The sequence below is a fragment of the Rhinolophus hipposideros genome (genome assembly GCF_964194185.1).
Source record: "Rhinolophus hipposideros genome assembly, chromosome: 20".
Taxonomy (NCBI): domain Eukaryota; kingdom Metazoa; phylum Chordata; class Mammalia; order Chiroptera; family Rhinolophidae; genus Rhinolophus; species Rhinolophus hipposideros.
Window position 1 is genome coordinate 32,687,334 of NC_138066.1, and position 24,384 is coordinate 32,711,717.

Below are 24,384 nucleotides of genomic sequence, written 5' to 3' on the forward strand. Positions count from 1 at the left end.
CTAAGTTTGGGGCTCAGGGAACAACCTTCCCACCGCCCTAATACTTTTCACCATAGGGACAAAAGCCTAAAGAACGAATTATTGGTAGTCTTGGGTTAAGACCCAGCCTCCCTCCCCTTCAGCACCCCAGGCCTAACCCAAAACCACCAGAGGACCTCCCCAGTCATCTCTGCCAACTCAGGCTGACCCAGCCTTACGTTCCAGTCTCCACCACCCCACACCATGAAGATTTTCCCTTAATCACTTACTTCCCATCGAAGCTGGGGTGGAATATTTCTGATCTGAATTTTCCGGCTCCTGAAATGAAAGGGAACAGGATTAGTGACAGCTCTGAATGCTTGAGGGGACTGGGGTCTTATAGTTTTGAATCTTTGCCCCAGTTTTCATCTCCCTACCTTCCGCTCAACACCAAAGTCTCAGAGTCTAAGAATGCTAAACTTGGGGACAGCAGATTTGGTGTAGGGGTGCCTTTGCTATCAGTGCATGTACCACAGATAGGAAAACCAAAATCAGAGCACGAGGGGAACATGATGCCCTAAAAATCAATCAATCAATCAATCACATCTGCTTTATCTCTCTACTTAACTTTCTCACTAAAGAAGCTTTTGTTCAGTAACCATCTATTACCACCCACTATGTTTCAGGCACTAAGAATACAAAGCTACCTAAGACATTATTAATGAATGTGATACCTATTTAATTGGTGCCTCCTTCATGCTGGACTTTGTTCTCCACGCTGGGGACACAGCCATAAATAACAAAGTATCTGGCCTCAAGGTGCTCCCAGCTTATTAGGGAGACTATATGCAAACAAAGTACACCAGCATCATGGTGCAGCAGTAAGTGCTTTGTGCAGGTATGGATTTAAACCCGGGCTCCACTTACTAGCACTGAGCTTTAAAAGATTTCACTTCTTTGAGGCTCTGTTTCCTCCTTTGTAAAAACAGGGAAAACACCTATTCAAGGGGTGGTATATAAGGTAATGTTAGATAATATAAAGAGCTTAGCAAAGGGCTTAGAGTAAGTACTTAAAGTGGAGTAACAGATGCATCTAGGAAGACTAAGGTGGGAGTGATTAACGTACACAGAACCCAGCATTGCGACTGCCACCTTTCTTCCTCCCACTTGACTACACTTTTCCCTTCCCATCTTTCAAATGCCTCTTAAAAATATAATCTTCCCCGAGGAAGGCTTTCATTTCAGGTTCAAAGCTGAATCCCAGAGAAATTGGTTACCACCCAAATCAATGTCCTAATCTCTGAGGTTAAAGAATTTTAATTGACCTATCTATATTGGTCAATTGTCATTATGTCTTTGCCTATCCCTGATCACAAAATCTTAGTCTAGGGACACAGCACAACAAAATTCTAGTGGCATGAGGAAAAACTGGACTAAGAAGCAAGAAAGTCCAGTTCTAGCCCTTAAACTGCCCGACTGGGTATCTGTCTAAACCACTTCAAGTTTCTGACCTCTATCCCTATGCAGCAGGGGTCATGTCAGCTCCTGCCAAGCTAGAAGGGGAGCGCTGAAAACATGTGGAACCAAGGGAAGGGATGCTAAGCTCTAACTATAAATGCCTCAATCTTGCCTCTGTCCACGGCTTTCACCTCAAGTGTCTTCAGCTATAAAATGGAAACAGAAGGACTCTCGCTCTGCCGCTTTGAGCGTGGAAAGTCACTGATAAAATAGGTTAAGGAAATCTCTTACGGGGATGCAATAACTTAGGGGGAAAGGAGGGTAACTGTGGAAGAGAATCTGTCTATGGCTCATAACCTGATCGGAGGAGGTTGGACTACAGCAGGACAAAAGGACAAGGATCAGAGAAACAAGTCCAGTTCTGGGTCCCCGGATCCCACACCAGGCCACCTTCCTGTGGTTTCAGCTCATTTGCCAACAGGGAGCCCACGGCTTCTGCCTTTGTAAGGGATTTCGCATATGACTCACTTGGTGACCAAATGGACAGAAAATCCAGGACCCCTCACAATGAAAATCGAAACTGCTGGAGAACTGAGGAAGAAATAATTACACCATTGGAAGATTGAGAACACGCATCCAGCTTAACACCAATGACAGGGGTCCCCCAAGCCCAGGACCTCCCTTCAAGGGAACTTCTGGGTGAAGAGCAGAGGGGGTACCCCGGGGGCTGCCTGCCTGGAAGTTCAAACCAGTAAGGGCTACAGCAACCCCAGGGCAGGAGCTCAGTTTGAAGAGCATTCTTTCAAGATGGTCCCTTGGTATAATCTCAGGTTAAAGGTCAAAAGTACCCTCCCTTCCAACTCCTAGTTTTAGGGCTTTCTTTTCAGACTGGGGAGGAGTTGTGGAGGGGAGGGGATGGGGTGGTGAAATCAAATCTCTGCTGGGGACGTTAATCCATATCCTGAAAGCAATGGCAGTCTGGAATGTGTGGAATGTTCCAGGAGAAGGAGGGGGAGGAGGGTAGGGCCACCCAACCAATGAAGGAAAGGACATCCTGTAGCCCTCCCCCAGACCCCTCAGGCCTCCAAATCCCCTTTCAGCAAAGCCCCCAACCCAAACAAAAATACATCAGAGACTGGGAAGAACCTTTGTCTTTTAAGCCCTTGGCCTGGTTTCTTTCAGGCCCAAAGCATATGGGGAGATGCAGGGAACTGTATGGGAACTGTACACTCTTCTCTGGACCCCTGGGCTCCACATTCACCCTACAAACTTTTATGGAAGGCTCACTGCGGGCTGGATGAGGGCCATGTGCTGAGGACAGCGGGATCCGGGTGGAAGCTAAGGGTGCCCTGACTGGTTGGTTATCGTCTTTGCTCAGTACCTGAGTTTCCTCCCGTGGAAAGCTGACAGGACTTTTGTGATAGCACTTAAAGCAGGGCGCTCAACCCCTATGCCAGGCCCAGGAGCTTGCAGATATCCAGACAAAGATGGCAAGAGAGAGGCAGGCAGGGCTGATAATGAGCAGCTCAGAGTGATAGTAAGAGAGACTTCCACACTAGTGGGGAAATAGTGGGAAATACCACAGCCTAGAATCCCACCTCCGCTCCTCCACCTCCCGGTGACAACTAAAGGGACCCACTCCAGCACCCCAGTGCATCAGCCTCCACTAGGGTTGAGCAATGCCTTTTGTCCTATAGGTAATAGGGCACTATACTGAGCTGAGCCTGGGGTACCTAAACCCCGACATCCATTGTTCAGAAAAGGCAAGAGAACTCCTAGAGGTTAGGGAACCACCACCTCAAAGCTGATAAACCTGCTGAGTGAAAGAAGGGAGCCGTGAGCCCCAGGCAATGCAGGCAATGACTGCAGCCTAATTATTTCCCTGGTGCCAACACTGTAGCTTCTGACCTCTATGCCTGCCCTGACCTGCAGGGCAGTTACGGGGATCTGGGGCAGTTCCCCAGATACAGAGCAACCTCTCTAATGCAAGAAACAAGCAGGGGGCATAAGGGCCACAGGGACCAAAGTGGCCATTCTTCTCAAGACCAGGGGAGATTCCCGAAGAGACCAGAAGGAGAGAGCATCCGTGCAACAGCATAAGGAGTTAAACAGGAAAATAAGAGATTCAGGAAGCACAGGGTCTGAGCACCCGGAAGGATGGCTGGGAGTTCTCCCTGTGCAGGAAGCTCTTGTCCTTTTTACCTTTTCAGAGAAGTGTCACTGAGACTGAATGAGAAGGAAAATGGGTCAGTATTTGACAAGTGCTTACCAGATGGCACACTCTGAGATTCAGCACCTCCTATCCGCCTCCCATTCCCCACATTCATGGCTCCGTTTTACAAGCCAGGGCCCTGAGACTGGGAGGTGGGGTGCCTTGGCCACGTCACACAGCTCTTAAGAGCCAGAGGCAGGATTTGAAGCCAGAGCCTGTCTGGTTGAAGGCTCTTTGCACTGTCCCGTGCTGCCTTTTAGATGGCATGAAGGAGACAAAAGGCCTTTGCCAAAACCTAGTCATGTTAGGCTTGAGGAGAAATTTAAACTATTCAGAGTGAACAGTGTACCTGCTGACTAGTGCTGCTGTCCAGTAAGCCCAAGCGCCCCACCTGTAATTCCTTAAGCTAGTAACTTCTTTTCCCAACAGATTTCCAGAGCTAGTTGGCAAGTGATTCTACGGCATAGCCAACACTGACTACATGTCTGATAACGTTGTTCACTTTTTAAATCATGGCGATGTTTTAAGTTTACATTTTAGAAATGCACACTGAAATAGTTGCAGATGAAATGACACATCTAGCATTTGCTTCAAAATAATCAGGAGATGGGTATAAATGAAAACAGATTAGATACAAAAGTTGGTCATTTTTAAAGCTAAGTGGTGGGCGCCTGGGGTTTATCACACTATCCTCTCCACTTTTTTACGCTTACTATTTTCCATAATAAAAGAGCTGGGGTGGGGGAAATGATGATTCTAACTCACCTGGTTTGAAGTCATTGCAAGTTCCAAATTAAAGGGTCTAAGCTAATGAGGTTTTCCTATTGGTGTTTTATTAGCAAGAATCCAAGCCCTGGTTAGGCGCCTGCTGGGGGCAGGAAGAGTATGAGCCTCGGGTCCAGTGGAGGGAGGAGCAGATGCACAGATGAGACCCTTCTCACAGTGCACAAGGGAACAGTGACTCAAGGTCTCCAGGAATGGGGGGAGGGGTGAAAACTGCCCCAGGGACTGTCCTTTTTCTAATTCTTTGCAAACCTCCTTCCTCTTTTCACCCCAATCCCAGTGGGGAGGGTGTCATCTTCAATAGCAGATGGCCTCACCCCTCCCTAGAGAGGAGTTTCTTTAAACCAGGGTGGGGCAAGCCAGTGGAGAAGATGGGGAAGGAGGCAGTAGAAGGTTCTGGAAATCTTGTTAAGCTTGGGGCACCATTCCAAGGCCTCTATTGTAAGTCAAACCTGGACTTTCATCTCAGCAGAGAACTAGGATTAAACCAGGATCTCCAGATTTAGATCCTTCACTTCCACCCCTCCCCCAGGCCACGATTCTCTGAGTAGCAGGCTGTGTGGCCTTGGGCAAGCCAAGCCTTCAACTCTCAGGACCTGTTTCTTATATCAGGGTAAAAGGATAATTAGTTGATTTTACAGGATCTTACGTTTCCAGACGGGGGATCAACCCAGTCCACCTACATTCTTAATTAGAGGGATTTTCTGTGTCTTGATGGTCTAAGTAAGTGGTTCTTAACCTTTCTTTTGAGACTTGGTTCCCATTAGGAATCATGACAAACACTCTCCACCAGAAAAATGCAAACATTTTGCACACAGTTTCACATTTTCTGGGGTTAATGAAGACTTTGGAATCCATCCATAAAACCAAAGTTAAGTCAGCCTCCCACAGATCTACACATTTAATTTCATCCCCAATGATGGCCAAGTCTTCATTCAAGCCTGCCGGCCTGTCGGGAAGAAACTAACCCAAGGCAATCAGAAAAGCTTGACTGGGAATGGGGTTGGGATTATTGCTTGGATATTGGAAACGAGTAAGTAACTCAACTGTTTCAAACCTACAGAAAACACACCGTGCTCATTTAATTCTAATCAGTGGTCAAGAAGCTCCCTGACTTAGCATGACTTACCTCAAGGATTCTCGAGTCCGTGCAGCTATTAAAAATGTATACTTACATGCGTGGCTCCCATTGCATTTCTGTCTTTTTGGTTCTAGGCACGGCGCTACAGTCAGAGCCTAGAGTGACGAAGATAGGCATGCCTCCTGCTCTCATGGAGTTTACAGTCCAGCAGGGGACCCCAGTTTGGTTTGGAATGGGAGACGGGAATGAACAAAGTGAACTGGGATGTGGAGGTGGGCGGTCAGTCCACTGGAGCCCTTCAGAAGTGGGTGACCCCGTTGACTCCTCAACAAGAGAGTCCCCTGCGGCTGACACAGGAGTAGAAGCACCCTTCCAGAGCTGGCTCCCTTCCCAGTTGTTTTTCCCAGCTGGAAGTCACACATAAAAGATGTCCTAACGTGCCAATCTCTGCCTTTTCCATAAGATCATCACTCAAGTCTTTCCTCCCCACCCAGCCTCCTTACCCCTATAGCATGGAGAGGTGAAAAAAAATAATTGTCCAAGAAAGCTGCTGAAGGGGGCGGACCTGGCACGCTCCAGGCACGGCAATAGCTGAGAAAGAAGGAGGGGCTGGGGAGGGGAGGAGGAGCTGGCCCAATGCCCAGGGCTCCGTGCCAGGCTGATCCAGAGGCAGGGCAGCCAGACCGGGGGGGCAGGCAGGCGGGCGGTTGGGTGGATTGATGGGCAGGGTAAGGGTGGAAAGGAAAACACTGACCTACTAGAAGGTGCAGGACCAGACCGAGCAGATCCCACCACCAAGGAGAATGCCAAAGGGGAGGGGGAGAATTGAAGACAGGGACACGACGGGAACGTATCTGTGAACATGGTGTTTTAAATATACATTGCACACACGTACTGTCCCGTGTGCCAACTCCTGCGCTAATGTTGGGGACAAGCAGAAGGAAAGACAAGTCTACAGAATTACAGAAGACTCTGGGCTGAACCCTACCCCCCCTAATTTGGAAGGCTCTATACCATGTTTAATATGCTCCTAGCCTACCTGGAGTCGGAACAGGGGAAATCACTGGGCTTCATGACCAACGGACACACACACACACACACTGGAGTCAGAACAGGGGAAATCACTGGGCTTCATGACCCCCCCCCCCACACACACACACACACTGTCCCGGCACTAGAAGATCCCAGTTGAAGGAAATCAAATTCACAATAAGGCAGGAGAAGTGTGAGCCTCAAGCATTGAGAGGGTCCTAAACATTCATCTTCATTTTACAGATGGAGAAACTGAGGCCGAAGAAAAGGGAAGAGACGTGGCAACATTGAGGTAGGACTAGATCTCAGCTCTCCTCCCAGACTGATTTATGCTCACGCCGCCAAACTTCGCTGCTTTCTCTATGACAAGAAGTGTTAACACAGCCTAAGTGTACAGCCCGTGTCAGCAGCAGGAAAGATGCCCATATTCTGTATGGCTAAGTGCGTGCCAACTGGCTTTTAAGGCATGCGGCTCCAATTTGGGCACAGGATTTAACTCACAGAAAAGCTAACTACACTATAATACGGCTGGATGACTGTAAGAGAGATTTGTTAGCAGGGTAAAAGGATACTCACCAATTTGATCTTGCAAAATTTCACTGAGGTTTGGGACGGAGAAGGAAGCAATGGTGAGATACCGAGTGGAAAGGTGCTAACTAGTGTTAGAGAGCAAGCAAACTTCAAAGATGAATACTTTGCTCAATTCGCTCATCTCAGAAATAAATGGTTTGACAAGAGAGCACACATTTTTTTCTTGCCCATCTGGGCAGCGCCAAAGGAAGCCAAAACAGAAGCTCTGAGTCAGTGGAGCTCTTTCCAAATCCCAACTCTGCCTGGGCCAACTGCCACTCCCTCCTCCTTCCACTGTGCTCTCTCTCCCCCTAGAATCTTGTTCTTTCACCTGTGTGGTAGCTGGCCATATGAGCTCGACAACGTGAAGTGGGAGGAAAAGGAAATGGGGGACTGGGGAGGTGGGGAAAAAGAACCATCAGCATAAACCTGCGTGTTTATACAAATGGAAGTGACCAAATGCGAAGGCAAGCTGTGGTGTGGGGAAGAAATTAACCATTGAGTTTACCAGCAGTTGCCACTGCTCACAATCCTTCTCAGGATGGCAGTGGGAAGTGTTTCTGGGAACTTCCCTGGGGGTGGGGGAGGTTAATGGCTCTAATTGAGAGAAGGGTGGAGAGGGTGGAGAGGGGCTCAAAGACCATTTCCTGCCCCAGCCTCACCAAAGATGTTGGTTTTGCTGTCACCCACCCCACCCCAGCTCCTTGGAGATGCCAACATCTTAAGCTTAAGAACCAAAAGGTCTGGCACTCTGAGACACAGGGACCTGGCTGAAGACGGAGCTGGCGCTCAGTGGAAAAACATCATGGGGCATGCCTAGGAAATGGAGAGAGGTTGAGTCTCCTCAGGAGGGAACGGCAAGCTTGGAGAGCCCAGCTCAAGACAAGGATTTTGAGAAATCAGTCTTCTGCAACTCAGAATTCTGCATTGAGAAAAAGACTGGGAGTTAGGAGTAATTATTGGGATCTAATGTTCCCTGGGAAAGGATGAGAATGTATCCCAGTATACATTTAAAAATAATAATGTCTCCTATTAGTGGAAAGGAGCTCTGGCCTATCCCTCCAACATGAGGTTAACGACCTCAAGAGATTCATCATCTCCGCTCCAGCTGCCAAAGACCTGTTGGTGGTCAGAAACTTCAGGAAGCTGGTGTTTGTTTCTTCCTAGTGGGGTAGTTCTTTACAGAACAACTCTGCTTTGACAGGGATACCCATCCCCAGTTCTGCCTGGCTTGGGAAAGGAGCGTAAGGCCTTCTCCATAGAGGTCTTTCTTTCCCCAGTCCAGAGATCCTGTCTGGGAGGACGAATGGCGTCTCCCAAGATGGTTCTCAGCCATCCTTGGCTAGGAGCAGGCGGCAAGGCTAACAGCCGAGGGGACCAAAGGCTGTGAGCATAGCTTTCACTGTGGAGACCACTGGAAAGCGGGAGCAGGCAGGGCAACTGAGGAGAAAGAAAGGGGTGCCTGGGAAGGGCGGCAGCAGCTGAGGGTGGGGGAGGGCTGCTGGCAGCTGGGGGTGGGGGGAGGAGGGGAGTCCTCATGAACGGGCAATTGAGAAGGTTTGAGCAGCTGAGCGGCTGGGCTGGCGTCGGCTGGCCTGTGCCCCACGTGGGCCGCCCCTTCCCCCAGCCCCTCTCACCTAACCCAGGGAAAGCTGAGCGCTCACCCTCCCACCCCAGCCGCTGGGTGGGCCGAGTCAGCACAGCACAGGGAGGGGGACAGTGGATGCCCCTAGGGCCCCCCTCTGCTGCAGGACCCTGCCAGTCTAGAATGTTCTGCCTCCAGAACCCCTTCGGTACCCTGTTACACTCCAAGCGGTTACACTCCAAGCGGTCCCACTGGGCCCCTGGGCCCTTGGCTACCCGAGCAGGGCCCAGAGGGGGAGGGGACACACGCTGGGGGCTGCCGGGTGGGGGTGGGGACCAGGACTTTGCCCTTTGTCTCTCTCTCCAGAGCCACCAGCCGAAACCCGACCCCATCAGCGAAGCCAGGCAGCCAGAGAGGGGCAGGCTCCCCCTCCGGGGTCCTTTAGTAAATCCAGACCCGACCTCCCTGTGGTCAGGGCTGTGACTGAGGTGGTCCTGTGGGGGAGGGGGCTTCCCGCCTGCAAACAGGCCTGCAAGCATTTAAGTGGAAACCGGTTGGGGGTAGGGGGCTGGAAGTGGGGCCGCAGAAGCTAGGAGGGGAGAAAATGGCCCGGGAGGCGGCATTCCTTAGAGACTTCGGCTGGGCTGCGGGAGGAGGCTGGACCAGCCGGGGAGGCCTCCCACTGAGAAGGCAGGAACTGAGGCCTGGGAGTGGAGTGGGCTGGGCTGGGTTGGGCTGGGGGCACTGAACCAAAGGGCCTTCCGGGCCTGGAGAGAAAAGACCCTCCTCCCAGGGCGTTCTGGGAGCCCCCACAGCAAAGTTATAGCGAAGTCATACTCAGCCCCCATGCAGACAGAGTAGGGCATTTGTCTGGGACGGAGAAGCACTTCTTTGTCTGCCCTTTTGGGGTGCCATCAATTAATAATATTATCAATAACTCACATTTGCACAGGACTTGATGGAGTTTACAAAGTACTTCTTTACAACCACACTCTCCTATGAACCTAGAACAAGAGGTTGACTGAGCCTCTAAACAACCACAGGAAATTGAGAATATTTCTATTTCCATTCTGCAGATCAAAAAACAGGCTCAGTGGGGTTAAGTGACGAGACCAAGGTGACACTGGCCAGCAAGTGTCACTACACCCTGAAGCCTGTTCCTGCTTGGGGGGGGGAGGGGAAGATAACTGGGTTCTTGCTCCTCAACATGTATGAACTACGAATTATGATTCTGTAGGAATGAAACAAAGGTCAACTCTTTGTCCTTTCCAGCTAGGAGGAGGAGGTTAAGAGGGGAAGCATCTCTGTCCCTGCCCTTCCCCCACAACCTCCTAGTTACCCCACCCCAGGATTGAACCCAAACAAAAGGGCGGGGATGACAAAATCAGCCAAAGGCTCCAAGCCCTGGTGCTTAACAGAAGTGCCAAAGGATGGAGGTTTGTAAAACTCAAAATACTTAGCCAGCTTATTTCATGAGATTTCTGGAGATGGGGAGAATTCAGATGAGGAAACGAGACCCAAGAAAAGACACTAACCCCAAATCCCCGTTTACACATCTGGGGAAAGGATGGGCTGTGATCCCTGAATTCTATCTAACTGCACTCAAGGCCCCCACTTGGTTCAGCTCCCTCTCGTGGGTTATTTCCTTCCAAGAGCAGAATATTCCCATTTCCCATGTTAGCTACCTAGACAAGGGAAGTTTTCTTCAACCACTCAAGATTGCCTGAAAATCCCAGAAGTGAGAGGAAAATACAATGCAAAGCAGGAATGAAACACCTGGGGAGGAAAGAGATTTGGAGCAAGCAGAAATTAATGTTGGGTGTGTTTTTATTTGCTAACCTTATGCTCTGCTCACAAATAAAAGCTGGAGACTCAACTTTGAGAATCGAGGATAACCTGGTTTCCACCTTGTAAGGAGAGCTCAGCCTTGGAGGTTGAAAGGCCTGGGTTTGAATTCTAACACTACTACTTATTCAAGGGATGACTTTGGTTGACTAAGTTACTTTAACCACTCAAAGCTTCAGTTTCTTCTGTAGAATTAAGACAATACCTTCAGGGTTCTTATTGGGATTCACTGAAGTTAACAATGACTAGCTCTGAATAGATATTCAATAAATGTTCCCAATAAATGCTCCCTATAGAAAGAACTCATCTTTTGACCCTCAGCACATGGCAGTGATCAGGAGCAAATAAGATGTTCAATAAGGAAATTAAACAGGGACATCTATCTGCCCTGCCTACCTGACGGCCTCTCCCCACTGCCATGCCATCCCATCCCTTTCTCTTCGGGATAAATTGTCTTCCCACAAATACCGTATTTCCCTGAAAATAAGACCTAGCTGGATAATCAGCTCTAATGTGTTTTTTTGGAGCAAAAATTAATATAAGACCCGGTCTTATTTTACTATAATATAAGACCCGGTCTTATATTAATTTTTGCTCCAAAGGACGGAGTAGAGCTGATTGTCTGGCTAGGTCTTATTTTTGGGGAAACATGGTACCTCCCTGTCAGTTCACAATGCTCTACCTTAATCCAAGCCTCTATTTTTTCTGCCTATCCTCCAAAACAGCTTAGCTCAAAGCCTCCCGCCTCTATTTTAGAGTTCCTGAGGTTGTATCCCTCTCGTTTTACTATAGTCTCTTGGCCTCTGTTGTCTCACAGCTTTTCCTGAGTCTAGTTTTTATTTGCAGGAGGGGGTAGGGATTCTGTCTTTTGCCGCTTTTGTGCGGCTCCCTCTCTCAACCCCTGTATCTCCTTTCTCCACCCTGAAAAAGACCCAACAATGCTAAATAAAAACCCAGTAACTAATTAATATTGAATGCAGGAGAGAGATAAGGAAGACTCCCATTTTATATAGGATGAAGAAGTGACAACTATGTAGGAAAAAGCAAAACTAACAATGATTTAAAGGAGGGGGGGAGGGTGCGTATGTATTGTTTAATGGGTACAGAGTTTCAGGCTTACAAGAAGAGAGTTCTGGAGATGAATGGAGGTGATGGTTGCACAATGTGAATGTTCTCAATATCCCTGAACTGTAACTTAGAAATGGTTACGACAGTAAGTTTTATATGAATTTTACCACATTGAAAGTAATATTTTTAAATACCAAGGATATAGTGAAAAAAATCTAAAAGCCCCTGGAGAAAAATTATCTGATAAAACTATTTCCTTCCATCTCCGCCTTAAGACCAATGTCTTTCCCCTGTTCCTGATTGTATTTCTCAGATCTGGCAGAGGGCATGTCATGCAATGGACTCTGAATATAAAAATAAGTGGATGAATGCAATGCATGAATGAATGAATCAATAGACAATTTAGAGGTACCAATCTTGCAGCAATACAGCAAGGTATCACAGAAGTCCATACCACCTTGTTAAATATTTCCTGACATGGAATTTAGTTGTAAATATATAAAAGTCACCCCCCCCCAAAAAAATGTCTAACGACTGAGTAGCAAAGACACACACACACAAGCTAAAATTGCTGACCATGGGATGTTTTAATGAGACATCATCCCTCTTCTAGTTAGAAGTCGAAAGGAAACTACTTATTCAAGATGACCAGCGAAGGGCAAGGGTAGGAAAGTGAAAGACTGATTATCTCACGGAGAAAAAATGAGGTTTGGGAAGGTCATTTTATTCCACCTGTCTACTCCCATCTTCTTCTGAACAGGTATCACTATTCTAAAAAGTCCGCAGCAGCAGCAACTTTGAAATCAAATGGGAATAAACATAGGGAGGAAAACACTTTAGATAAAGTAACTTCTGTCAGCTAGATTTTCCCCTTCTTTTACAGGGATAAAAAGTTGCTGAAGTGGATACTCTTCAAGAGGAGAGAAGAAAATATTCTTCTCAACCCCGCTGCCTGCCCCGCCAACATCCTATTATGTCCGGTCCTTGCTGCACCAACAGCCAGGTCTGTGAAGGACTGTCTTTGCCCTTTAATTTAGGGTTCTGTCCCAAATCCTGCCAAAGCAACTGTTCTCTATGACAGTTGGACTTCTCCTCCAAAGCAACTTAGAGACCTAGAGGAAGGAGAATAAATATTTCTAACTGAATAGGCATCCTCAACAAGTTTACTCCACCCAACAGCCCCCACTTTAGTTCCTGTCTCCCCTCATTTTCTCCTCCTCGGAGTACCTAACGGAAAGTTGAGAGCCCCAAGCAATCCCAAATGCCACTCCAGAAAAGAGGCAACACGAATCATTCCGCATGAACTAACTGTAAAACCCTTTATAGTAACTGATTAAAGTCATAAGCTTGTTAAATAGCCAAAACCCACATCCGATTAGAAGCCCTTCCCCTCCCCACCCCACTAAGAAAAGGTTCCATCTTCCTTCCCTGGAATGAGATGTCGAAAGTGGTTGTGGGTATCTGTTTTGTGTGTGCACCCTTTGGGAAGAGAGGGCTGAAAAGAGGAAGTGAACATGAAGGTGGGGGTTCTAAGCACATCTTTGGAGACTGTTTCCAGTCCAGGGGACCAGGGAAAGAATGTGAGGCCACTGTAGCTTTGCCTCCATCCCCTACAAGGGCATAGGGAACAATGTATGCTGTCTGTTCCTAAGTATCCAAGGACCCACAACTTCTGAATGCCCACTTTGTTACCTTACCAAGAGCAGAACATTAAGACAAACATGCTCATCTCCCACCAAGTGGGGGAAACTGCTCCCATTTCTACCTCCCTCAGACCCCCCAAAAGGACTCATAGTCCCCTTCCTCCTGAATTCTTACAACACCTACCTCATCTGCAGAATTATGGTGGTTCTTTTACCAACGTCCCTACCCTACATGCACCTTCAACAGTAGCCCCAAACTGAAATTTCAGCTAGGAACCTGGCCCAGGTTCAGGGCATCAACAATAGGAATATATGACCCATTCCCCTAAGGAACAATCAGCATTCCCACCATGCTTGCCCCATATCCCCCAGCCTTTTGTCTGCGAGAATGGGTGAGAGACACAGCATAAGGTAGTTATCAAAGCACCTTACACAGAAAACCCCTTCACTCTGACCATCCATCACTGTTCCATACAAAGCGCATGCCAAATTAACAAAAGTATACTTCCTTAGCTATTTGCCAAACTGCAATGCAGTCCAAAAACAGGAGGCAGAGATCCATACCTAAAACAAATAATAACAGCTAATATGTAATAGTGCCAGTTACGGTACAGAAATGGAGGCTATAGGAGGTTTAGTAACTTTTACAGTTTCCCAATCACTGCCTGACTCCAACGCTCTTGATTTTAAACACTGCACTCTCTTGAGAGAACTTTCCTCCACACTCCTGCAGTGGACTGAGAGAGGGACCTAGGGCAGGTCACGAGACTGACCTCATAGAGCTCCGATCTTGAGCCTCAGGAATTCTGAATGATTCCCGAAGAATTCTGAATGATTCCCGAAGAACTCTGAGTAATTCCTCAAGCATTCTGAGTGAGTCCTAAAGAATTCTGAGTCCTCCCCACTCCTCTTGCCAAAGAACTCTGCCGGTCCCACGAACAAGCTTTACACAATTTTTTAAATTTCTGAATTTTCTGATTTCTCCTCTTAAAGATTCTAACTATATCCAATCAACGAAGCTAAACTACCCAACGAAACTGCACTCAGCGTTAACATTTTCCATTTCAAATGGCCAAAACATCTGAATGAAGGACTAATTTTTTAACTGAAACAAATTCAAAATGAATAAAAACGACGTTTCCCTTAACGCTGTAGTCCTAAGGAAATGCTGAGGATTGACTAGAATCCACGGAACAGACATGGTGGGGAGGAAGACAAAATGACGTGAGGTCCTCTACTTCTCCCGCCTCCTCTCTGAGATATTTTTCTCCACAACCCTCCCCTAGTCCTTGAGCAAAGTTCCCACCCATCCCGACAGGTCGTTTATATGCCTTTAGCCACCAAAATGCCACTTGTCTAATAATCAGACTTGTCCTGAGGAGTCCCGAAAATCCAGTCAAAAATTATTTTAGTCACCCAGCTGTTTGCTCTCTGCGTTCTTCAAAAGCAGTTTACCGGGGGATAGCCATGCTCTTCTACTCTCTATCGCACCACCAGAACATCAAACCCTGGAAAGCCTGGGCTTCTGCAACAGGACTCCATTTCTGGTGTTTGTTCTGTATAAAGTTACATTTCAGTGTTTTGCAACCAGGTTTCCTCCAACTATATTAAAATGTTGAGGTCCAGACCTACTTTTATTCCTGTGATTTACCCATAATCCACTCATTTTATTTCAGAGGTCTGTGTCAGGTGAAAGCTTGTCCAAGCCTCTTGTTCCCTCGTTCCTCACTATTTATTGCAAACCTACTATGCTGCAAAGGTAAGAAGCAGGTCTCACAAAGCTGGCTGGCTCTAGCTGTTTCAAGACTAGGATGACCCCTTCCACCCACTAAAAACTAGTCTCCTTGGGACAAAATCTGAGGGGACATCCAAGTTCTTCCACCAAAATGGAGCTAGAATACTGGGGACCGAACATCTGTTGACCTGCTAGCAATGCCTCCTTCCCACGGTGTGGGTTATCGCAGGTCCTGTATGATCATTTTCTAGCCAGATTAAACTTTCATCAGTAACCAAACAAGCATACACTTTTTTGAGTCCACGCTTTTTGAGGAGAGACGTTTTCTTACTTTGTTTTGACAAGCATTTTAAAAGGTGTGAGCAGGGAGCGGAAATGTGCTCAGCACAGGTGGAAATGGTGTGCAAATTTTATATTAACATGGAGCCAAACCCTGGCTGAGACCCTGAGAAAGACCTTCCAAGCCTAGCCAGTGGCCCCCTGGAGACCCTGTTGTCTTCTACAAGAATGAATCAAACTGCCCAGAGCCTCTCTGGTTACTACTACTCCCTTTGTTATTGTTTCAGTCAGCCTGTGGGACATGGAGACAGTCCATTTTCTGTAAAGATTACGGATTACTTAGCACTGTGAACTCTTCAAGGTTCTATGCCCCATGGCCCAGAGGCCTAGCTGCTGGGAGAGGGCAACAGCTACAGGTACCTCCATTTTCTCACCACCTCGCTCATCCTCTTAATTCTCCCTTACCCACTCTTTCTCCTCTGCCTCTTCACTTCACATTTACTCACCAGCCTCTTGTTTTTGCCTTAGAATGGAAAGGTTGTAAGACAGCCGGGCGCTGGGAAGGCCTGCGAGCTGATGAGAACGCTCCATGAGGGCAAGGTTGGGGAGGTGGGGGCTCCCAGGACTGCAGGCGCGCCACAGCCTGGGGTCTCGGGGACCCTGGGAAAGGAAGCCCTCCTCGGAGATGCAGGTCTGCGGATGTTCCGGGGCCGGGGCTTGTTCAAAGGAGGAAGGCGGGGGCCCCAGCCGGAGCGGGCAGAGATGGAGAGGCTGGGGCCGGGCGGCGGCGCGCGGGGAGGGTGAGGGCAGGCGGGCCGGCGCGGGCTCTCCGGGAAGCGCCTCCAGAGCGGCCGCCGCGACGGACTTTCTCTGCTTTTTGCAAAGGGGAAGGGAAGGGAAGGCAGGCAAGTCCGAAAGCACAAATGGCCTTGCCCTCCGCGGAATCTACCGCCCGTCGCCTAAACCTGGTGTCTGCGACCGCCTCTCCCGTGGGTCGCTCGCTGTGCGCCTCCCGCCGCTTCTCTTTTAAAAGGGAAGCGGGAAATCCACCCCAACCCCCATCTCTCTCTCTCTCTCTCTCTCTCTCTTCCCTGTCTGGAATTTCCAACCCTGGACCCACTCGTCTGATTTCTCCAGTCTCCTCTGCTGCCTTTTTTCCTTCCCCTTTTCTCTAACACTCCCGTCCCAAAATCGAAGCTGCACTTTCTGGGAGACATTAGCCATATTTAATGACTCTTTTAAGAGGATGGGGAGAGAGCAAGACTTAATTTAAATTCTAAAAGCTGGCAAAATGTCTATTCTTCAAACGCGTTTGGTTCATACACTTATTCTAATATCAACACCAATGCCACACACACACACACACACACACACACACACACACACACACACAAATAAACAGATATCACCGATATATATCTCTTCCACACACAAACCCCTAAACTGCAAACAGCATTTGCTAGTCTCCCTTTTCACTCAACTAAACCAGATCTGAATTTTTTTTTAACGTTTAAAATTGTATACTCACTAGCCCATCTCAATGGTATCTTTGTCAAGCGGTTGTTACACATTAAAGTCTAGAATAAACAAAGTCAAAAATGAGTCTTAAAAGTACCCAAACACAAAATAGATTCAAATGACATATATTAAGGTAATTTAAAAAGATTAGAGGCTCAGAACCTTTGAATCAAAATTCTTCCAATGGCTAATGTCATGTATTTCATCTCTAGAACATAAGAATGTTTTGCTCTTTTTCCACCAAAACCTGTACCAATAAAACTTTACATTTGAAAGAGTTAACTATACTTTGAATAAATTAGTGGATGGGAATTACAATTCTTCCTCTTCTTTACTTAAAAGTTCTACATCTGGGAAACCACTGGAGTAAAATTTCATCTTTCTGCTTTGGGTCAGAAAATAAAGGGTTCTGGAAACCTAACAACTCTTCCAAAGGATAGTCAAATACCACTGTCCATAAGAAAGTCACCTTGAAATACTGAATACTAAATAACAAGGATTTCTCTAGCAGTGAAAAAAAATTTATGAATTTGTAACGTTTACTTTCTAGGTGGAAATTAAAATGGGGAGAGTGAACTGATTTCCACCTTTCCTCCAAATAGTGCAGAAATTTTTAAGAATCAACCATTTTTTTACTTAAAGCCTAAAAAACTAACCTAATATTCATAAGAAAACCTCTTTACTAAAAGTGTCATAAACTGTTCCTACTTTAAACTTACTTGTTGAATATTTTCCTGTTAAAAGGTACATCTGATTACAACCTCTAAAGTACCTGAAAATCCTTCCACTCCAGTATTGACTCCTTTGTTGTTTTTTTCAGAAGACAGTCCCTTTTTTTTTTTTCATTCCCCTGTTTCTTAACCCCTCTTTTAATTGATTTTCAGCCCTACAGAACAATTTTCTCTGAAGGCATACCCATTTCTGAAGGCAAAAATTTTTGCTTGTTTCGAAAAAATTTAGTGATCCAATTATTTCTTCGGAGCCTCCACAAATCACATAAAAATACTTTTGCCATTTATAAGACATCCCTTCAAAGATTTTTTAAAGCTGCTGACTTCAGAAATTAACCTGCAAAATCAGAATAAAATTTGAACACTTTCTTTTCTGAGAGTTCTTACACTTATAAGGCTATGAGACCAATTTTTTTAATAGTTGGAAATTTACGGGAAAGTGTGTTAGCCCACCACATTAACCTGCCTAAGAAAATCAAGTTTTGAACTTGAATACATTTTGACTGAGAAAAATGCAGCACTTTTTTTTTTTTAATAACAGCAACACCGTTTATTTTGATGACACCAGTTGACAGTAGCTATGCTATCTTTAGGTCACATTCCTCTAGAAAAAGGCACATACAGTAGCAAATGAAGCAAAAGTTTAATTCCCTTAAAAAGCAAGTCAGTTCCCAAAACACGACTAAGATGTATCCTCTTTACCTTAACTACTCTTATGTCTCTCAGGATAAAACACATAATACAAACCCTCTCCACAACTGTTTTTAAAATGCTTTTGTTGTACTCTGTTGTCCTAATATTTGACAGTGAATATACACAAATTCTCAAGAAAAAGCCAAAACTGACCAAAATTCCAACACTGACTGACTAAGAGGAAGTGATCAGAGAAATTTAACGTCACCCATTTTAAAAATTCAAATCGTTCAGTTTAAATGTATAGTTTGTCGTCTCTTAGGTTCTTAAAAGGTACAAATTATATTTATCAAATGGATACAAAGTTAGAACATATTAATACTTCAAAATCAGGGTTGTTCAGAGGTTAACTACTGTAATGTCATCTTTTGTTCGACTCCCCCCTCTAAAAACAACCAAAACCAAGACCATTTAGCTTGCTAAATTTTTACCAATGTTTTAGAAACGTTTGAAGTCATTAATTCATTTGGAACTAAGTGCATAAAGAGTTCTGTTTTTAACAATGAAAACATAAGAGGATATATACACAAAATATAAGCACAATTGTTCATTTGCTTAAAATATTAGTCATAGTTGATTAACTAGTTCCTGTCCTACACATCCATGATTGAAAAAGCCAGTAACAAACCAACTGAAAAACTACCTTCAGACAGACTAAAAACACGTACCACAACATGCTTCCCCAAAGAACACAAAATGATAGAGTATATGGACTTCATGAAAACAAACTTTTTTAAAACCTAAAACTTCAAAAATTGATTCATTCTAGAAAAATGAAGTGCCTTTTCACCATCACCCCCAAAGAGTAAAATAAAACCTACTGACTCAATGTTTGTGCTCAAAAATTATTTCAGGAAGGGGAGAACACACAAAAGATCGAATTCAATATATGGGTGTGGAAAGTCATTTTTTGTACCCACTCTTCTCACAAACCCCACCCCTTCCCAACTCAAAAGAGCCCTCAGTAATGCCTTTTGGAGGGAACAAGGAGCCTAAAAATGGCTTAAAAGCAAGCAGATGGCTTAGGGGAAAAGATCCATAAATACAGAGCACCATGACAATTAAAATATAAATATTGTGGGTTCCATTTCATCACATTTAGCTATTTCTCTTGCTTTTCACTTCATTCCCTTTAATATTTAAACCATGAAGAGCAAAAGAAAAAAAAAATTCCTACATATTTTGGAATTCCAGTTATTCTGGATATTTCTCAACATGTTTCAAACACCCAGATTTCAGTTCAATGTCCACAATCTTCTCAATAAATCTACTGGTGTCAGTGAATGTTTTTCTCTTATTCCCATCTCCAGGAAATGTTTCAAAATAATAAATAAGACTTTTTTTCTTCCTTCCGATTTTATCCCTAACTCTAATTGCCTTTCCAATAACAGTATTTCAAGCACTGGATGTTAAATCACAAGCTCTATAAACAGTTACAAGCCATATTGATCATCTATAGATACAATAGTTCCAAGTTAAATATCTCAAGCTAAATCACCGAACAGATAGATTTAGATTTTTCCTCCTGTTAAACTTTCTAGATCCTCTTAACTGCCTCCAAAAGGCACAGCCACCCACCTCCACTTTCCCACTCAGAAAAGCCAAGGACTGTTCTGAAATGCAGCAAGTTTCCAGTTGAAATGAGGGGAATAGGGGAGTGAGAGAATCAAATATTTACTGGGGGCTGCAACGTGAGAGGAAAGTGCACTGTCAACATATTTAAAGTCAGATTTCAGAAAGCAGAAATACTCTGCCGTTACACTTCCCAGCCAGAGTTCAATGAAAAGATTTGAAATCCACCATGAATTAGATTTGGGGATAATATGACAGAGGTACCCCACTTTGCTGAAGTGAGGATAGAAAGGTATTGGCACACAGAGACGGAGACACACACACACACACACACACACACACACACACATACACACACACCCATTCATCTAGGAAGTTCTAGACCCTCCAAAGAGCCCCAGCTCACAGCCTGAACACAAAGCTCTCACCCCAGATGGTCCCCTTGTAACAATGGACTGAAAGGGGGGGGGGGCTCAGAAAGGATAGTACAGCCAAAGCATATTCTTTGCAAAATCCAGTTGGGAGGGGAGGATGTGGGATACGAGGGACTGGGGGTAGGAGTCTGAAAATGCTAGTGTCCTTGCCTGTTGCAGAAATATTATATAAATAAAGCACAAGCATAAGAGAATTCTTTTGGGAGCAGGAACTCATTCTACCTCCCCAAGGGAGTCAAAGGGGACCCCCCACATCCACTTAAAAATTATGATAAGGGAAGGGTGGGAAAAAACAGAAAATCATAAAATGAGGCCTGCTAGGAAGTTGCAAAAATGTCCATGAGTTCAAACTCTTCGAGACTTTTAGCTTCCCCACAAAAATGGCCCCTCACACTATAATCAAACTCCACAAGGCTACTCCCCTATTTTTTCCCAGTTTACTTTTCCAAGTAACATTTCTTAGCCCACCCTAGCCCCAGCTTATTTTTACAAGCTGTAAACCACCCATTACAAGATCTTAGCCAATCTTCCCTCCCTGCCCCCAACATCCGGAGTTGGGGGTGGGAAGGCCAGAAATGGGTTTCTTCTACTGGAGACACTATGGACCCCAGGACACAGCCTCTTAGGGCCCCCAGGCTGTCCCCCTCCCCAGAGAAGAGCTCTTTCCTACCTTTGTTTTTTGGGGACGGAGTGTTCAATCTCTAGGCGTTTTCCTTGCAGTTCTACTTTCCCTAAAGATTAAAAGGGGGGGCAATATAAGAGCTTGAACAGGGGTGGGGAGCGGGAAAAGGAAGGAGAGACACATTAGGGTAATTCAGGAGTTACTGGGATTTGAGACCTTCCTAGGAATCCAGGCAGTGGATTTCGCAGCCGGATGCGAAAAGGTCGCTCTGAGAATGGTGGAGTCTGTAAACTCATTATTGTGTTTTCTTAATTTTTATTTTGTTCTGTTGCCTCACTGTGTCTAGTTGGGTCATGGATCGCTCTGGGAGCTAGATCTGGGAGGAGTGCGAGGACGTCTGTGTGGGCGGGTTGCCTACAAGGCTCCCAGATGTGGGGAGAAGGGAGAAAGGGCCCCTGTTTCTCCTAAAGTGTGTTGGGTGTGGGGGTGCTAAATGAAACTATTTTTCCGTCAAGCCAAAGAAGAGGGCTTCGGGCGACCTGGTGGTCACCTGTCGGTCCGGTCGGGAGGTGAAGCCCTGGGGGAGCGAAGCCCGGACCGCTGGGAGGGTCCCTGGCGGCCGCGGCGCGCGCCTCCCCGCCCAGCCTCGCGTCTCGGGAAGCAGCATGGCGACCCGCCGCCGCTGCCACCGCGCCACCCGCTCACGCCCCACTTTCAAATCAAAATGGCTCAACCTACAGGGCCTGGGCGGGAAGCAGGACCCCCTCTCTCAAGTCGGGCCCTAAGGCTGCAGTCCCCACGGAAACCCGGGGGTTCGCAAATGAAGTGGGGCCCCCTTCCCTGCCTGGAAAGGCCTAAGGCGAAGGAAGGGTAGCCAGGGGTGCTCAAGGGGTGGAGAAGGCGTCCAGGCGCGGATGGCAAGGGGCCGACGTGAAAATAACGCCCAGACGGGGGTCGCCTCAGTGGCGCCCCTCCATTACTGCCACTGGGGCTCCCGCCCCTTCGGGAGGGGGTCACGGGACGACCTTATTAAAGCCTCCAGAGACTGGGAGGAAGGGGTGAGGAAACGCCGAATATTTCCGCGGCGGGGTAGGGGTGAGGGAGTGGGGGTAGGGATGAGGGAGTGGGGGTAGGGATGGAGAGTGGGGTAGGGTGGGGGCGTCGAAGGAGGTGGGTGATGGGTGGGTCCTGAAGCCAAGCCCCGCAGGCCCGTGGGAGAGCAGAGTTGGCGGGCACGGAAGAGAAGCGCAGGTCTCCGTTGTTCGGGGATTTCGTCGTGGTTTCTCGGGGAGGTGGGAGCACTCTTACCCGAGAAAGTTTCGATGGCCTTCATCGCCCAGTGCTCGTCGGGGCAGTCCACGAAAGCATAGCCGGATTTGACCAAGAACTGGCCGCTGTAGGAGATCTTGTGCTCCGCAAACACTTTCTCCAAGTCGGCGGGGGTCACGCTCTCGTTTAGGTTGCCGATGTAAAGCTTGTTCATGGTGGCGGGTTCGGGGCGGGACGCGGTCCCTAGCAAGGCCGAGAGAGAGGGCGGGGGCGGGCGCGGGCGGAGAGCCTCCTAGGCCGAGAGGCGGGCGGGCGGCCGGCGGCGGCAGCCGCAAACTTTCTTTGCACCCCACCCCTGAAGTTGTCCAGAGCCCGGGGCGCGAAGAGCGGCCAGAGGGCGCGCAGAGGTCGCGGAGGAGTTCGAGAGGCCCGGGAGAAGTGCCCGCGGCGCGCTGGGAGGTGGACGACGCGGCACTGCTTCTTTCCTTCTGTCCGAAAACCCTCCGAGCGGGCTGGTGTGTCACGTTTCTCCGCGGCCGCCCAGGCGCCGCCTCTAAATAAAATCGACTTGGAAAAAAAAAAAATGGAGCGGAAAAAAAAAAAGGCGAAGCCACGTGGTGAAAGCCCCCACCCACCCTGCAGGGGAAGACCCCCGACGCCTCCGGAACCTTAAGCCCTCCAGCCCGGCCCAGCCCACCAATCTCCCGCCGGAGGTGGGGGGCACTTAACTCACCCCCTGAGTCAACTGGGCGGCGGTTGGGGGGCCGCGTTCCCGAAGCTTCACTTGCCCCCTCCCCCTTTGCATGAATCTGGCCCCTAGGGAGGCGCCCCGCCCCCACTCATCCTCATACCCCAGCCCTGGCTGGGGGAGGGTGGTCGGGCCCGGAATCTCCCACCTCTTTATGGATAAAATGTACGGTTATTTTTTATTCCTGTGGTGGGTGGGGGGGTTTGCCCACCCTACCACGGTTAACTGCTAGCGACTGACAGGCGGGGGACGGCGGAGATAGACAAAGAGAAGCTGAGGACTCGGGGGTCTTCAGGAGGGGGTCGCGCGAACCAGCGATTTAGAAAGAAAGGCGCCTTTTTCCTGGATTTTTAAGTGTGGGGGGGTCTCGGCCTTCCCTGCCCCAGCCCTGGAAGACTCCCTCGCCTCCGGGAACCCAGGACCGAGGGTCCCTGAAAGCGCGGGACCAGGAGGCTGGGAACACGGGGGATCGCGGTTGGGAACGAGGGATCCACAGGAAATCAGGTTTCGGGATTCCCACGGGCGAAAGAAATTAGCAGCCAAGGTTCGACTGCTGAACGAGGTTTTGGGGTCCTGGGGGGACTGGTGGCTCCGGCCCAGGAAGACCCCGCGAGAGGGAAGGGTGGAGAGAAGGACAAGGAGTGGTAGCGTGAGCAGACTCGGGCGAACCGAAGGGATAGGTCTCAGCGAGGGAGTGACCGGGTGGAGATCCAAATGGTCCCCTTCTCCCGCCCCGACGCGGGGACAGACAGGTGGAGTCCCCTCCGCCCGCTCCACCCAGGACAGCGACAGCAGCTTTCCCCGCGTTAGATTGGGGTCTCGGAACTTTGTTCGGGGCGCAGGATCGGAATCCAGGCGGGAAGGCGGGAGAGGAGCCAAGAGCAGGGGGCCGAGCGCTAAGCCCCGCCCCCGTCCCCAGGTCAGACCCGCGGGGGGAGGGGGTAGTTTCCGCTCCGCGCTAGGGAAGCGAGGGGCGGGAGCTTAGAGGAGGGGGCGGTGGTCCGCCCCCCTCCTGTTCCCGGGGAGGGGAAGCGGATCCGCCCAGGTCCCTTCCCTCGCCTTTGACCAACTCGTTCCGGATCCTCCGGCCCGGAGAGCCCGAGGGACGAACCCGACTGGGCAAGGGGCGACACGTGGGCGGTCGCACCCCGTCTCGGCGGTGGGGGAGGGGGCAGTTCGCCGCGCGTTTCGGAGTCCAGGATACGCGGCGGAGAACGGGATCTGCGTTCCACGCGCCACTGGGATCCTGGGCCGGGGGACCAGCCAGGCCGACGAGTTTCCAGCGCCTGGGGCTGGGACGGCGCCAGGGGGTGTCGGAGAGCGCGACCCGGGGACCCTGGAGCCCTTTTGGCCAGGGAACCAGGGATAGAGGGGGTGGACCCTCGGTATTGCCAGAAGCTCCCTGAACTAGGCGGAAGCTCGGGTTTTGCTCCGGGTTCTGCGGGAGGGAGAAAGCATTCTGTCGGGGGCACGCGAGCTGCGAGGGCAGGTGAGAAAGGGGGTCACTCTCCCTTTCCCGGTCCCCGACCCCATTGTCTCAGTCGCCTG

At 48.4% G+C, this 24,384-nt stretch overlaps 1 protein-coding gene across 4 annotated transcripts in view; it reads right to left on the reverse strand.

Annotated features, from left to right (window-relative positions):
• The window catches only part of IGF2BP1 (insulin like growth factor 2 mRNA binding protein 1), a gene marked incomplete at both ends in the record, with an annotated part of 34,085 nt that extends 11,783 nt beyond the window's left edge, over positions 1-22,302 (reverse strand). For all 4 annotated transcript variants that reach the window (XM_081028287.1, XM_081028286.1, XM_081028285.1 and 1 more), the window contains 3 exons: positions 249-297; positions 20,868-20,928; positions 22,128-22,302. In XM_081028287.1, the coding sequence (XP_080884413.1) occupies positions 249-297; positions 20,868-20,928; positions 22,128-22,302 (285 nt within the window). The remainder of the gene's footprint in view (positions 1-248; positions 298-20,867; positions 20,929-22,127) is intronic.
• Positions 22,303-24,384: the final 2,082 nt, after the last annotated feature.